The following is a 17,902-nucleotide window of genomic DNA, read 5'->3' as shown; positions in this document are numbered from 1 at the left end:
TAAAATGGTTACTAATCATAATAGTAATATTGCAGAGCCTAATTGAAACAACTATCTTTGATTACATTTATTACAGCCCCTGCAAGACAGCACTGCATTGATATTCTTAAATGTTTTTGGAGTTTATATTTAAACTACTTCAGTTTATTCAGTCTGAACTACATAACTACCTAACATAATAATTGAAACTTATTTTTTTTATTTATAATTAATAATACATTTTAATTTTATTTGTATTATTATTATTATTTCTTTTACATTTTGAAGAAATGTAAAATCACTGTGAAATATTCCCATTGACTTATATTGATAGACTGCTCAGCTTTTAAAATCGAATATCCTCAACGATTGGAATAGTTGTATGTTGTATGTCTGAACATGCAAATTCAATTCAAACTTGTATTTATTTATTTATTTATTTATTTATTTATACAGTTTATAAATTATAAATTAAAATGTGAAATATTCCCATTGACTTACTGTATAATGATCCTTAAGAATTAAACTCCAGTTAATTTAGTATAAACTGCATAACACACAAACTTTATTTATCATATATTATTCATACATTTATGCTTTACTTTTTTTTTCTTGCATCAGTTTAACCATATGGCCGCTGCAAAGTGTTGTGTTGTTTTCATTCTCATATGCAACCAAAGAGAAGTGAAGATGTGTGGTGAGTTTTATAACAACTGCAGAGTGTCTCTGATTTCATTTACACTGAACCAAACTTCAACTTTAATTTTTTCCTTATTGCTGCATGCAAGTGTTGGTATTTATAATAATTTTTTTTTATAGAAAATGCATATCTAGTTTTTATACTTTGTTTTTTTTTCATCTAATGAAATGCATGCAATAACCTGTAAGCAGTAGCATACTCAGTGTTTTCAGACTGAGAGAAGAATTGCAAACGTTGCAGATATATTTTAAGGGTGCAGTCTTACAGCGCTGACAGTAATGAACTTGGGTGGCCAATTGAGCAGTGTTCTGGTAGAAACATGTCTTGATACATTAGCTGAACAAATCATTGTGTATGTAATTTGAAATTAAAATTTGCCTTTGAAATTAACTATCATGTTTGACAACCATTTAAAAAAAAAGTCCTATTTAAATTGATTTGGGCCTGGTATTCCTCAAGTCTGATTGTGTATGAGGAATTCTGGTCCATTCCATGTGACTATCTATAACATTATACCCTTCCAGAAATAAATTTTACTGTATGGTGGCCCGTTCCCCCAGTGAGCCTTACTTGCACTGCAGTGACCATTTAAGAAACAGCTAAATCATCATTCTGAGAAACGTAAATACTGGCTCTGACTGACCTCGCAAGGAAAAGACAGAAACGTCTGATGCCACGAAACAGATGGGCTCCAATTATTGCTGATCTGGAATTAGCTGCCAAATACATGCACTGAAAGCCATGTTATATTTCTAACTTCTTCAGAGAAACACAAATTCCAAACTTTGTGGATCATGCCTTAGAATAGCAGGGCGGTCAACTGATCACATGGCACTTTTGCACCTGATCGAGGGATATTAGCTTACTGGAGTTTGGTGAATCATATTCTGGTCCACCTTTCCAATCAAACCACAGTAAACAAATCAATAGTGAACATACAAACTAAATTCCTGAAGACAAATTACCCTCTTATAAAAAATAAAGGTTCCAAAATGTTTTCCCCCCATGTACTGTAAGCACCAATTTGGATTACCAAAGAACCTTCCATGGAACTGTTTTAAAAAAAGCTATGTTTTTCTTAATGCCAAGAACTTTTTAATACCAATTTCCCACTATTAAGAACCATTGGTGGAATGGAATAGTTGCATGGATGTTTAAGATTCTTCATGGAACCATACAGTAGATCCAAATTATTAGAACATGGTTACTCATGTTGTCTTTCTTTCCCACAAGGTAAAAGTGTGGTTTCAGAACAGACGGATGAAGTGGAAGCGAGTTAAAGGAGGCCAACAGGGGGCGGCAGCCAGAGAAAAAGAGCTTGTGAATGTGAAAAAGGGAACGCTGCTTCCCTCCGAGTTTTCGGGAATTCCTGGACTCCACCATACACCGGACTTGCTTATCAACAATGATGACAGCCACGACAGTGACCAGAGCTCTGAGCACGCTCACTTATGATACAAACAGATCCCATTCGACTTGCTCGATGCTTATCTGGGGTCATGTTTAGTTAGGGATTGTTAAGTACGGACTGAATGTACACAAAACCCTATATGCCAATGAGGAGGCACCGTAACACGACGCCTATCAGGACAGTTCCTGTGATGCCTCAGAGTAGTGGCAATGTAAAAATGTACACATGACTAATGTGTTGTGCATTTGGATGATACAGAATATTTGTGATATTCCTTTTCACAAAAAAGGGTGACTTTCTTGTTTGACAGAATTTGTTTACACTTTTGAAAGGTGCTGTAAATCAGTTAAAAATCCTGCCTGTCAGCAAAGACGAATGGCATCCCATATTTGTGTTGCTCTTTACAGAGCCTAGGGAAATCTTTCAAGTCGCATGGATATTTTGTGCATGCTATTCCATAACATAATCACTTCCTGCACCATTAAAGTACCCCTCTACCGCTCTTTACTTGAAAGAGTCCAATCTCTAGCTAATCTGGCCCAACAACATTCCATTCTGATCTTGCACTGAAAAGGTGTAAGTTTTAGTTTGCCCTGTCAGTTTCTGTGACTTAATTGATTTCTACTGTATGTTTTTGTACAATGTTGATGTCATCAGAATAATGATCAATCAAGCGTGCCTTCAAAAACATTTCAGATGTAAATATATGTATTCATATTTTTAAAAATCTGACAGCTGTATCATTTGCACACAATACACAATAAATTTTCATATGTTGCTTGGTATGATTTTTTTTTTTGAGAATGTATCTTTCTTTGAGGTCAGCTAATGAAAGACACTGCCTGAAGAACGATTAGAGGCTTTTGGTTTCAATCCAGCTGATGGAATTTTCCACCCATTTCTTTCTTTCTTTCTTTCTTTCTTTCTTTTCTTTCTTCTTTCTTTCTTCCATTTAGTAGCATTGGTGGGAATGGGTTTAACTGTGGGATGGCTTTATAGTACATTTTGGGATAAAAAATATAAAACACTACACTATGGGATAAAAATATAAAAAAGTTAAATGCAAATTTATATCTCACAAAAAGAATTGCGAGATACAAATGCTCAATTCTGAGTAGAAGTCAGAATTGTGGAATATAAATTGAAAGAAATAGTCAAAATTGTGGGATAAAAAGTCACAGTCTTTAATTTCAATGCTGAAACAAACTCAAAATTATGAGAAAGTCAGAATTCTGAGTTTAAATCTTGCAGTTTTTAGAAAGAAGTCTAAATTGTGAGATTATTTTGGGGCAGAAACAGCCATTCATTGAAAAAAGAATAAATAATATATTTTTTATAATAATTAATAATAATATTAAATGATGTATTAAATAATGCAAAAATTACACTTTATATACACTATTATCTATATATGTACAATTATACATTTTGTACAATTAAAATTAGAAATTCAAAATTATATTGGTAAATTGTAATTTATTTCAAAAGAATACTGAAACATAAATTTGTGGCCTGGGTGAGGAAGCAGAATACACTTCCCTATTGTTGAGCCCTGCTGCCTGTATCTGATTATTGAACTCTTATAAGTTCCCACTACTTATTCCAACACAGTTTTTCTTAAAACAGATGCATTTTAAGTTATAATAAATTGATCATCTTAATTTAATGTGAAGACAACTGCCTTAAATGGTGAATAATCTTGAAAGATTTGTTAAGTAGTAGTTAGAATTTGTGTCGTATGACTTAAGTCACTTTGCATCTACTTTTATGCAGATGCTGAGCAATAGGGACCTCCTTACAGAAGCTGAAATTCCGGGTCTTAATTGCAAGTAATTGGACTGGACCTTCTGCACTGATACACAAGCGTTGTTGTATATTCAGCTGCGAGTCTATCCATCAAGACCATTTTTTAACCCTCAGCACCTTCAGGCCTTAAGCTGAATTTTTTCTATAGAGAAATCCAGTGAGGGTCTGCGACTCATCACCATGATTATGAGATAAATATATGCTAAGGCTGAGCGAGGAGCTTACATGAATAAGTTATTAAGGAAGGGGCAGGGGAATATGCTAAATTCAGCTTCTCCTCCAGGCAGGGTCAGGACTTCTGCCTTAATTCTGAGAGGTGTGTGAGCAAACGGATCATATTCTATTAAAAAATCAGGTCTGAAATATTGTTATGGTCCGTTCTCGCTGTCACCACAGAGTGAGCCTGCATTCTAATTCGTAATGCAAGCCAGGAGAATCAAGACACGTTTGCTCACCAGGACCAGTGATTCTGAGGGTCCTGCCAAAAGAATCAGTTGTAGCTTCAACTGCTTTTGACGGAAGAAACCACAAAAAGATATTTTGTTTGAATGTTTTTGTATCACCAAGGAGATTTCTGGAACTCCCTGCACAATGGAATAGAGGGGTCACACACAAAGTCATGCTACTCTCTGTTTCACATCAAAGCTTTTACTGCCCTTTGACTTCTTAGGTTCTTTCTGCTGGACAGGAAAAGCTGCATTGTTTTAAATATAGTCCAAGCCAAAAACAGCAGCAGACACTACAAGCTTTTCCTAAATACGTGTTAATTTAGCTACATTTTGCTGCTGTAGCATTAAAGGGATTCACATAGGCCTCTGTCTTTCTATATTTATAAAAAAAAAAAAAATATTTATTATACAATTATTTAAAATAAATATGTGATAACATTTGAGTATTTGCAGTCCATTAATGTAAAATCTCAGAAAAAAAAACATATATTTTTTTGTATTTAAAAACATACCATTGAATAAGAATAAGTCTTTCATATTGTACAGGTACTGAATGTCCATTAATGTCTTTATACAGTATTGTTTATTGTTTCTTGCAAATGTATTTATTATTTATCTATTGGTTTACTTATTTTGATGAACATTTTTATGCATGGTCATTATTTAATGTGTTTTTTAAGAAAAAAGTCCCATATATATATATATATATATATATATATATATATATATATATATATATATATATATATATATATAAGAGAGTAAGAAAAGAAGTTACAGTAACCATACTTGATTAATGTTGGCTACCATAGCTACTTGAGATGGGATGGGTGATGTGTGAAGAAAACTAAGAGGACTGTATTGCGTGTTGTTATCTAGCTTTGTAATTTTTTGAAATTATGGAAAAATATTATAATTGTTCTATTCTATTCTAAATGTTATCTATATTTATCGAATCGTTCAGTTTGCTATGCCTTTCTGCAATAAAAATAAAAGTCGGCCTCTAGTTCGACTTAGCTATAGCTTATTTTCAAGTTCTCTTCGTGCGTCATGTGATCATGACATCTCTCTTCATTGCGGCTTTACAGTGAAGTTCAAAGACTCTTGTAGGTGTTCATGAACGCCCATCTGTTTAATCCGGAAGTGCGAGGAGCCACTGGTCTATACTGTAGTCTCTCGCTCTCTCTCTTTTTTTCTTTCTTTTTTTTTTTTTTTTGAGCACATTTACAAACGCAATGGCGCAAGCAAAAAATGTGACCGTTTCTCAGGGGGTTCGTATGCTGTTCAGTCTGATGACTCCTAATGAATCATCATTCGCGACTGTTCAAGAGGTGCCCACATATGTCAGTCAGGTAAGTGTGACGTCACTACCGCGTTCCTGGAGGATTTAGGAAAACAACGACGAGATTTTACACAGATTTATACTAAACGAGCTATACTGTTTAACAACAACAACAAAAGCACACTCACACTCAACAGAGAGACTGTTTTCAGCAGAGCTTGCATGAGGTGTTTATGTGTTTTTGTCCCATTCCTGTTTCAGCACGCATAGCAACATTGTTTGTGTTCAAAAAGTACAAGAATGCCTTAGAAACTGTGCACAGTGTCCAGGAGTGTCATAGAAATGCAGTGTCACCGACATTATACTGTGAAAAGTTTAGTTCTATCTATCTATCTATCTATCTATCTATCTATCTATCTATCTATCTATCTATCTATCTATCTATCTATCTACTAAGATTACACAAGTCCACCTATAGGACTACATTTATTTTTGCTGCAGAAAGAGTGATCATACTGATAAAATATTGATAATATGTGTGATTGTGTGTGTATTTATGGACCCTGGATCACAAAACCAGTCATAAGGGTCAATTTTTTTTTTCAAATTGAGATTTATACATCATCTGACAGCTGAATAAACAAGCTTTCCACTGAGGTACACATGTTTGTTAGGATTGGACAATATTTGGCTGAGTTAATTTAAAACTATTTGAAAATCTGGAATATGAGGGTGCAAAAAAAAGTTTTCCTTTAAAGTTCTCCAAATGAAGTTCTTAGCAATGCATATTACTAATCAAGAATTAAGTTTTGATATATTTACAGTAGGAAATGTACAAAATATCTTATGGGAACATGATCTTTACTTAATATACCATTAAAGAAAATCTATAATTTTGACCGATATAATGTATTTTGCCAAATATACCAATGCTACTTATGACTGATTTTGTGTTGCATGGTCTCTCTCTCTCTCTCTCACACACACACACACACACATATAAACTCATATGTGTGTGCTCGTGTGTGTGTATATATTATAAAGCATGTTGTTAACCAGGTTTCATAATATGGTAAGTATATTATTGTAAACAACACATCTGTAATCATGATTTCTTCAGGGTTTCATCAATATTATTACTAATACACCATCAAACACTTTCAAATAATTTTAACATGATGACCTTTTGACTTTATGGGTTACTCCACCCATGTTTTCTAACAACACGTCTGATAACACACGTTTAAATGATGCCGTAATTGCATATTGTACCTTTAATTGTGCGGTTTCGTAATTTTCATCAACGTGCAAAACAGTAAGCATCATGCCTGCAACAAATGGAAAATAAGTCTGCCACCTGTTTAGGTTTTTAAGCCCTACAGTGGGGAGCTCACTCCATACATTTTAACAGACCCATATGTGTGTTTTTTGGTTTGGCTGCACTCAAATCAACACATGTTTGTTATTTGAGGTAAAACACTCACATTTTTACAGGCCTCCATAAACACATGAATAGAGAAATTGCAATTAACCACACAGCAGGAATCCTAATTGTTGTAATTCTGTCACAAACACACACTTGTTAAATTGCCTCGCTCACCATTCCTGCAGAATTTTATTTGAAGTTTCGGTCTCTTTATGTGTGTGGGTGAGACAACAGAAATTCTCTGGTGTTTTCTTGTCTTGCTCAATACATGAATTTCCGCTTCTGCGTTTTAGATTTTTTTCTCTCTCATAAGTTTGAATTTGGAGTATAATTAAAAACTGTCATTCAGACTGTCCTCATATCACAGATAGATGCTAAAAGCGAAGTTGAAACAATAACATCTCGATAAAAAGTGTGTATTTTAGAAATTTGTATGAAGTTGAATTGACAGTACATTTCCAAAAAAACTAAACAAAACAAAAAAACAGTTTGACTATATTTGCATATTTTTGTGTGTAAAGTTACATGAAACGTCCAGAATCTGAACAAGAAACCTAAAATACTAACATCTGCTTCACAAATGTCTTTTTTTTTTCATGCGAGATCTGAGTCCACACTTAAGCTTTATATACAACTATTTTTGCAAGCTTAAAATATGTTACTGTAGGGCTAGTAGCTGTTTTAATTATTCTTAAAAAACACACACACAAAAAAACATGCTACAAAGTTTCTCAAAACTTTGAAATCGAAGTTCACATACTCCTATAGTTTACTTGTTGCAAACAGCATACCTCACTGAAATCAAATATCTAATTAGGTTGAATTTCGTATACATGAACTTTAGTTTCTAGGTTTTGGAAGTAGGTTTCATAGCACTAGCAGCTAGAGCTTTGCTGCAGTCGGCCGCCAGATGTGTTCAGGTTTGCGTGTGATAGGGGTTCCCAAGTGGTCTATCTTGCCTCAGCTCACTTGTACACACACACACACACACACACACACACACACACATACATATAAGCACATGTCCACTTCCACCTGTAGATCTACTCTATACTGTCGTGTCCCCCCACACTTTCTCAGTTCAGCGTGTGTGTGTTTGCATGTGAGAGAGTGAGTCTCGGGTTTCACACTGCAAAGAGTGACCCAGAGTACTGCCAGCACCACATCTGTTAACTTTTTAATTGGTCTTTTGTGATTTGCCCCAGGTTTTGATGGGTAATCCAAGTTTAAGAAAATCTGAAAGACTTCCTTTACATCCAAATCTTTAAAGATAAAGCTCCCTGGTCAATTACAAAATTAGTAATTACAGAAGTTTAAAGAGTCCAACTCAAGTGAAACCCTCCGTATCAATGCCTCCTTGAATATTAATAATTCATGCATTCTAGGGAGTTTAACCAATGACTTTGTTACAGAACATCTCCACATACTAATACAAAGAAAGGACATTATTTGCTAACAGACGCCTAGTGTGGTGAATTTTTATGCTTAGTTTGACATGCACTTTTAGGGCTGTTACAGAAAGTCATGTGTAACATTTGCAAAACTTGACTCAATCTTTTATATTAAGATAAAAGTTTCATTTAGATGTACTAATATGTTGAAGAAGAGTATGAACACAATATTTAAAGTAAGGGATACTGTTCTTATTTTCATTCACAGCAGGATTTTTGATGTTTCTGTGTTGTAGGCCACACCATATTTCACTGGTTTGATAATATTGGAGATTGTGTTGGGATGTTTAAAGAAAGATGGCCCTCGCATCAAGATAAACGACTTTATCACGTCTTTGTCCGCAGGCGTGATGTCCCGTCTGCCTCAGTGAGTTGACAACAACTTTCCAAGTGTGAGATTCACCTCACAGGTCCTTCATATGTCTAGTATCGAAACATAAGAGAGTCTTAGAATTCAAAACCTGATTTGGTCTATAGTCTTAAGCCCCATTCACACCAAGATTGATAACTATAAAGATAACGATATTAGCGTACACACCAGCGAACGATATCGTCTGATTATTCTGAGTGCACGTGTATCTGCCGCTTTAAATCCTCGAGCTCGTTATAGCAGGGTGGATTCTGATTGGATGTCAATGTTTGTATAGTTCATCAGCTGGATAAAAATCGTTCTGAAAGTGATTTCAACGATACCGTTTCTCTATGCCTTTATCGTTATAGTTGTAGTGTGGACTCTGCTATTCTTTAATATTGAGAACGATTTTTAGAACTATATCTTTATTGTTATCTTTATAGTTATCGTGCTTGGTGTGAACGGGCCTTTACTCTATATCAGATGACAGTTGACATTTCAAGGAGATTATGCAGTGTTTTGAGAACAGGAAGAAACTGAGAACAAATCTAATGTTATTTCATGTTTTACTCATGCAGTTTCCATCAAACAGACTTGTTTATCTGCTGATGGGCTCTACTGATGTAACTTAATTCAGCTCTTTTGGTGTCTTTCTCAAGGCTAATGATGAGAAGTTTGGAACTGTCAGCTTATATTTATGTCTGGAACAACTTCCGTTTATTGGAGCTTCCCTGGGATTCAGCTTGGACGTGGTGGCTTGCGTTTCTTGGTGTGGACATGGGATACTACTGGGTCCATCGATTTGCCCACGGTATGTGAATGTCCTGCCAAATTCACTGCTTTTTTATCCATCCAGCTGCTTTTAAGGAGTTTGCTGAATGTAAAAATGGAACATCCTAAAATTCCCACTTTTACAGGACGTGCTACTTTCTTCTTGTGTTTTTTAATGATTATTTAAAAAAAATATTTGATGTTTTAATATAGTACTAATAGCATTTTTACACATTTCAGTTCCAACTGGAATAGGAACTATTAATAACACTTTTCTAATGCTTAATTGTGATATAAAGACAAAAAAGTTTTTGTGAAAAACATACCAAAATTTAGGTCATAATTCACTGATATTCTTGCCGTCCCTCTATACTTGCTTCTTGCCCACATTTGTGTCCAGAAGGCAACTTTTTTTAAATTTTTCATTGTCATGAATAAAATAGCTTTTGGTTATGTTCACAGTAAATGTTCTGGAAATGTTATTTGATTCTAAAGTCATATGTGCAAATGTTAGTTTTAAGTTATTGTCATAACGGCTGGTTTAGTTCCGTCATAATGTTGTTTTGACCCTCACGGATCGTACGTACAGAACTTGGAAATGCAACTAACTGATGACTGTTTCTGATTTACCTCAGACTCAATAGGATTTTTATTTTCCATATTTCAGTAAACACATTTATATACAGTATAATGTATCAGCTATCCAGATGTGGAAACTGCATCTTAGGTGAAACGCTTCTGGCTGCGCATTTGAAATATCAATCTGTCAAGAAGTAGGCGATTGCAAAAGACACTTATGTTTGCGTAGCATGAGAGTTCAGGCACAGAGCCGTGAGACATGTGTCCAAACAGAGGATAACATTGTCACAGCTGTAATCTTTGAGTGCTGTGGTGTTTTTCTTCTTTCTTCAATAGCAGCCGTCGCAGAACAGCATTGCCAGTAAACATACTTTGTTACCATAGACTGTAAATCTGCTTCTCAACGGTTTTCTGTCTTGAGACATTGGATCTTGTCCTTGGAAGCAGCTCTGCAGTATGTTGGTGGAGAAAAAAAGTGTAATCCTAGTTTTGGTTGAACAAAATACAACTGTACAGGCTGTTTTGTTGTCTCAAATGTGCATTGCTCAATAATTTGCCCCATGTGCTCTTCTATTACACAAGTAAACATCTACACTGTGTCCGAGGCCAGGGCATTGACTTCAGTTTCTTCCGAGTGAAAAGGTAAAATCAAACTACTGCCCTTTGGTTTTGAAGTATGCTTACCATATGCTACACCAATTCCATCCATTTGAGATTTAATGCTGATATGATGGCAGGACGTTTTTTAAATTACGTCCTTCCAGACTTAACTTGGTCCCCAAAATTAAGTGATGAGGTGCTTGTGGCTGTTGTGTTATGTTTTCCATTGTCCCAGGTTCCTGCTCTGAGTCGGAAATGTCATTTCTGTCAGAGGACTGCTGTGCCCAATTTGTTCTTTTTAAAGTCAGAGGAAATTATTTGTCTAGTTTCCTGTTCCATCACTGTCCGAGATGACTTCTTTTGGATATCATATGGTTATAATTCATAAAAGACCCAGACATGATGGCCTTTCTTTTCTTTTCTTTTCTTTTCTTTTCTTTTTTTAAATAGTTAAATCAGTAGTTTAACCTCTATACCGTTACAAGCAGAGATTATTGCTGAGAAAAGAATCTGAGATGTGAACAAAGTAGCAATGGGAATTGTATGGTTCTGATTCAGTTCATAATTATTTGTGAGTCTTTAGACCATTTCATTATAAATAACTTACTCAAACGTGTCATTTGTTAATGAATTAGACTTATCTGGTTGTGCTTTATTTTAGTTGTTGCAACCAGCTTTCAGAAAGTTCTCTAAAGAGTGTATGATTTAATAATAATAATTCATTTTATAATTATTAATATTTTAAGAAAGTGTTTTTAGTAGTAAAAATGTTAATTTACCACATTAAAATGCAATAAAAAAAATTCTTGACATTGCATGTAAAATATGTCATTGATTATTTGATGACCAGAAACCTGCACCAGCTCTTTGACCAAACCACATGTCCACCTTTGTTATTTCAGATTTCACTTCTGACCACTGACTTGAGAGGTTTACAGCGGGTGGTCTTAAGGTTTAGCTAATGATCCTTGAATAGTTTTCATACTCTGTCTTGGTTCAGTTGGTGCGCAAAGCTCTAAAAAAGCTCTAAAGCTCTATTCTTTTGGGACTTATAAGCTATAAATCTTTATTCTAGCATGAGAAAACAATTTAGGGGCATAACTGCATACATATAACCACTATAAAACTACACTGACCCTAATTAGTGTCCGATTAATGAAATTTTTTTATCGTTTTTATTAATTTCATTTTCACCCATGCAAGTTAATAACTTAAAAATAGATAAAATCCCATTTTTGATAATATAGGCATGCATGGATCTATTAAAATGTAAATGTCGTATCTGTAATATAATATCTAGCATTTAAAATTTGTATTGTTTTATGTAATTTATCACAGCTGTCTTGAATGACATTTAAAACTAAATTCAAGCTTAAATTTAAGAACAGTTTGTAAAGTAGGTGTTTTTCCTTGTCTGAAGTAGCCATTTAATATTGTTAGAAATTCATATCCTCATAAATCAAAGACTATGGTTTGGTCTTGGTGGCTTTTGATGTTGTCCAGGCATCTGCTTCAGCGTGAGCTATTTGCATGCGTTCATTCTGCTCTCTTCTGTCATTCTCTTTCGCATTTTTTCCACATGTTGCCTTATTTTCCAGTTGCTTGCAAACCTTTATTGTGACTCTTGGTGGTGTTTGGCCTTTCCATGTCTTCCTCTATAGTGATGCCACACACTAGTGTAGCAGGGCTGGCTTTCCGACCGCACGGTCGGTTTTGGCAGCATGGGCCAGACGAGGTTTATGGCTTAGCCCGGACTAGGTTAATGGTCTTCTGGATCCTTTTACGCATCAAGATTTTGTTTTTTTTAAATCTGTAGACAGACAGAGAAGTGTATTAAAATAGCTGCGGTCCCCAATGTGCAATAGGAAATATGGTCAATTGCACTGTCTACAAGAAGTTCTTTTGCATTAAACAAACAGATATTTGTTGCCATTTTGATTGTGTAGCTGACATTTCGGTGTTCTTGAAATTAAATATAACGTAGTGAGATTGAATGTGGCCGGCTCGCTGACAGCGGTGGTAGCTCAGTTTGCTCTCTCGCTCTCATGGAGGCAGACCAACAGTGGTTCTGGTCCCTATATGCTACATTTCCAAAGAGCTCCACCAAAACCTCAGCTCAACCCTCTGAAGAAACCCGATGGGCTTTTGACAGGAAGGCCACGGTGGCTGCTGTTGCATTAGGGCATGAGTCATGAGCAATGAAAGATGTACGGTGGGCTCCAGAAGTCTGAGACCACATTGAAAATCTGGGATTGAGGATCTGCTGTAATTTAAACCTGGAAACGTTTGGGATTTTAAAAAAAATACGAAGACATTCTGAGAATGAGTGTCCGAACAGCTGATGAAAACATCACAATAATCCATGAGTAATCCAGTTAACCTCTTTTGATGTAAAAACGTCATGTTTCTAAGAAACAAATCCAGGCGTTTTAACTTTCAACTGTCACTTCTGGCCAAAATTCAAGTCTATAGTCCATAATAACAGTTCTTCCAGTAAAAAATTCATTTTTCTGTTGTCCTCTCACATCAAAATCCACTGTTTTGGACTGCTTCTGCTTGTATATTGTGCTTGATCTGTTCGCATTTCTCTCCTAAATCAGATAAGACAGATTTTTCAAAAGAGAAAGCAATATTATTGATAGAGGACTTGTATTTTAGGAATCATTTTTGAGTAAGGTGTTGGCTAAAATTGTGCCTAATTTTTATTAGTGTCACAAATTTCTTCCGATTAACAGTCATGTTTTTTTTCCAGGTTTTGTTCAGTAAATGTTTCATTGCATCCCCTAAAGTTTTAGAAGATTGATTTTCTTAAAGTAATGCTCTCAGATTGGAGTGCTTTTAATGGCAGACTCGCTTAAACGACCTTAGTTTTGGTGATTAGTTTGGCCTAAGGTTGCATTCTGTTCCTCGTAGATGTGTAGCATGACGTCTTTAGATTAATTACAAGTCCTGCAGGTCTTTGGATCAGGAGACCCTCTTGTAAGCCCAAATTTCGTAAAGCAACATGCATTTCAAGTCACTGATTCCCTCCCATTTTCATTCACTAGAGTCACATAAAGACATTTGAATAATGAGACTTTGGAAAACGTTTAGTCCGTGCTATGAGGAGGATATTGTCTGGTTTTCTAAGACAGTCTAGCAGTAGTATCATTCTTTCTACTGTAGTTTGAGATTTGGTTGAGGTTAGATGTTATAGGTTTAGACAGGGGTTAGAAATTATAAACAAGTTATGGAAGGCAGTAAGTAATGTTACATTCTTTATCACCTCACCCCGTTCAATGTTTTACTGTGGGAAAGGTGTTTATGACACTTGAACCACTGGGTTTTCCAAAACTAAACTTTGATCATGTTAGAAATGCCATTTTGTGGCTGTCATCATTGGATATGCTTAGGGAAAAATGAGCAAATATTGTATCTGATGTAACCTTGTTAAAGTTGCACAGAGGAAGTTTGCACAGTACAGAGGTTTGGCTTTTATTTGCACACTTCTCTTTTGTAACTGGAATCAGAAAGTCATAAAATGGAAATATAGGCAGCTTTTCCCAGTAGCACATATGTTAACATATGGAGCCTCTCAGTATCAGGTTCAGGATACAGTAGTGGCACACGTTTAGCGTTTACGCAGACGGCAGCAGTTGTCAAGACAAACACATCGCGTCAACACGGCTGCAGGCCGTCCCAAAGGAGGCTGGGACTGGATGTTATTGTTTTGAAAAGGAATCCTCTTGGTGGAAGGCAGTGGGGTTTAACCCCAGGCCACGGGGGCTTCATAAATCTTCTTCTACCTCTGGAAGTCCCCGGCCGTGCAGGTTGGAGGGCGTACAAAAGAATCGAACCGGTCAGGATGTAGAGCCAGGGCTCAAACGAGCGCCTCCGGGACCCTGCAATAATATCAACAATGTCCAGCAAATCAGCCGCTTGTGTTTGTAGGCGAGTGTGTGTATGTGATTTTTGGACGAGGCCAGACCAAGTGAGTCTGAGGGATGTCTCTTGCTGTGTCAAAAATTTTATCATTCAGGATTGAAGTCTACCTTCACCATATGCCATGTGTGAAGTTGGGCTGGTTATAAAATATTTTTATAATTAATCGCAATCTTCTTTTGAACTTGATTTTGATATCTATTCTTAAAATACCAAGATCGATAATTTACTGTATGCCAGTGTTTCCTGCACTGAATTTCAGTGGCAGACCCCACTGATGATTTTACACCCACCTGGCAAAAGTTGCCATTTTATCTGTGTTTGCAGTCTGAATTTAATGTTGTAAGATAAGCCAATTTATGGTGAGAAAAACACATTTACTTTTTGTGTTTTTCTTGCAGGCTGAAAGTATTAACATAATGCGCAGTCTGTGTAATCTGATTCAATAACAAATGACTTATTTAAACCAGTTCTTTTTAGTGAAACAAAAACATATATCACAGCTAGTGTAGTGTGATTCAACAGTTCTTACCAGCTAGCTCTTTAATGAATCATTCCAAAAGAATTCACAAGTTAAATTAGTCTAATGGCTCTTTAAACTCATTGAATCAGTCAGAGTGATTACTCAACCTAAACAAGTAATCATTACCTTTAGTAATAAAATATGTTAAGAAAATACATGAAAAAAATCACAATTCATGTTATACTACTTTTATGAGTGAGTTACTGAGTCAGTCATTCAAGCGATTCATTCAAGTGATTCATCAGGAACTGAAATTGACTTGCTACTTCTTTACTTCTTTAGAATAATTACCTACTTGGGGATTTATATGTACTGTTATAGATATTTAAAGGGTTAGTTCACCCAAAAATTCATTAATTAATATAATCTCTCTCTCTCGCTGTCTCTTTCTCTCTCTCTCAAAATGGCCATATTTGAGAAAAAAAAGCTATATCACTGGATATAGCGATCTGTCATTTAAGATTTCTATCATAAACAATCATAATCATATTAAATGATTTGCAGCTTTCGTCTTACCTTGCTCTCTATCGACATTAAACTGGCACTTTGCACTCTGCTTCTGTAAACATGAAATACTGCCAACTTTTATTTGATTGGCCATGTCAGTTATTTTGACAGTGGTCGCGTAAATGATTTGCCGAAGCCATCTGCATCTATAGACTAGCACAAGTTTTTCTCAAACTTTAATAATATTTATAGCTCATGTGTGACTATACCTAATGTACATTGATATGCAGTTTTAATTGCTCAGTATTAATCTATTGTTAAATGGCATGCAGTCTCTCGCCAGGTTGAGTCTCTGCGGGGCCCGTGGCATCATGTAGGAGCGAGTCTGAGGGTGGCACTAGAAGTGAAGGGGTATTAACATGTTAGATGAAGAGAGAAAACTCATAATTTAGTGCAAGTGATGAAAACATCTTAACTGCCAAGTGTTCTTGGTCCCTTATAGTTTTATAATTAGGCTTTTGAAAGTGCAAATGTTTAGCACATTAAAAATACATTAACATGTTTGCAAGTAGAGAGATTGAATTGATTGTTTCTTTCATAATGTTTCCACAGTACTCTTTAAACTGTGAGCTGTAATGCACAATGATATAATCAGTGTATTTTGTTGTTGATTTAACCCATAACCTTGTGTAAAGGCATCTCAGCCAATTCATATCTTCTGTTAGAGATGTACTGTGACTTATGGTAACTGCATGTGAGTCTGTACATTACTGTTCTTGTACTTTGCATCAAAACCGAAGTTTATAGATAAGACTGAACAATAGACACTGAACTTTAAGGTGAATTTTGTTGTAATTATAATATACGTAAAAGCCATGAATTTTATACGGTCATTCTGAGAATGTCATGGCATGGTTTGGATATCAATTTAGATTGAAACTGAGAATATTTTACCTTGGACCTGTAAATATCCACCTGGCGAGTGCTCAGATCACCTTAACCTTATCCACAAAGTGCTCCATGATATTACTGATCATTTTAATTGAACAAAATATTTGTAGCAAAGGATGAGTCATCAAAATGATCAAAATCATGCAAAAGGGTAATTACTTCTTAACAGAATTAACATATAGTAGATGACCTTAAAGCTAATATACTACTGTACATGGACTAATTGTTTTATTTAATAATTTTATTTATTAGTTTGTAATCATTTATGATATTTCCATACATATTTAGATAATATTATTTATTTTTTGAAGAAAAAAATCTAAAAATGTATGGCAATATCATAATTATAATTATAATTATAATATTAATTGGACAAAAATCTGTATAGCCCAGAATGAATAATAAAATGAAATATTAATGATAATAATAATAATAATAATAATAATAATACATTATTTAAATTTTAGCACTTATAATAATTGTATTATTATTATCATTATTATTTATCCCACTCTAACGAACTAGCAAATTATGATTGTAACTATGAATTAACTACAGTTGCATGTTATCTCTCTTTAAGTGTTGAGACCAAACTAATACTTTTATATCCATTTATAGTACACACTGCTTTTTCTGCAACCTTGCTGTTTATCCCTGTATTCTTGAGAAAAGAACACAGTCTCCGTGTCTGAGCAGACCGTGGTCTTCAGGCATGATGGGAAAGTCTTTTCTGTGGCATAGATTCTCATCATTAAAGCTCTTCCCCTCTGAATACTGCCTGCCAAACTATGCGGCTTCCAGCCGAGGTCGGCGCACGAGGACATGGATTGCAATGAGGCCTAGCTGAACATACTTCCTACCGGTGACACCCCACATCAATCTTACACTGCTCTGCCCTAGGAGGTGAAAACATGGGCTCACACACTCAAGCAATGACTGGAGCTCTGCGGGTGTGTTTTGAGCAAAACCTCACATTTCATATCTTGATTAGAAGCAGAAAGCTCTAAAGAGTGTCATATACAAAAAAGTAGTATCTTACTCAATACTTCACCTAAAGTTTAGAATTTAAAGCTGAATTGTATATATTTTTAATATAAAATACTTCTATATCTGTGTGAAATGCAAAGACAACTAAAAATAATCTGTCAGAAAAAACAATGGCGTTAGTTTGGGGCGGGACTATCGGTTTGTTCAACCAATAGCAAAAGGGAATGTTCAGGGAAACCAAATTTTCATGTCATTTTGTTTCCAAAT

The 17,902-nt window shown here is 35.2% G+C and overlaps 1 protein-coding gene across 1 annotated transcript in view; it reads left to right on the top strand.

Moving 5' to 3' along the window:
• The first annotated feature begins 5,454 nt into the window (after window positions 1-5,454).
• Window positions 5,455-17,902, top strand: part of LOC113072163 (alkylglycerol monooxygenase-like) — a 28,902-nt gene continuing 16,454 nt past the window's right edge. The window contains exons 1-3 of the mRNA XM_026245290.1: window positions 5,455-5,697; window positions 8,741-8,871; window positions 9,516-9,667. Of these exons, the coding sequence (XP_026101075.1) occupies window positions 5,581-5,697; window positions 8,741-8,871; window positions 9,516-9,667 (400 nt within the window). The 5' untranslated portion in view covers window positions 5,455-5,580. The remainder of the gene's footprint in view (window positions 5,698-8,740; window positions 8,872-9,515; window positions 9,668-17,902) is intronic.

Source organism: Carassius auratus, unplaced genomic scaffold (genome assembly GCF_003368295.1).
Source record: "Carassius auratus strain Wakin unplaced genomic scaffold, ASM336829v1 scaf_tig00008591, whole genome shotgun sequence".
Taxonomy (NCBI): domain Eukaryota; kingdom Metazoa; phylum Chordata; class Actinopteri; order Cypriniformes; family Cyprinidae; genus Carassius; species Carassius auratus.
Note: the sequence above shows the minus strand (reverse complement) of the source record. Positions and strands in the feature narration are given on the sequence as shown.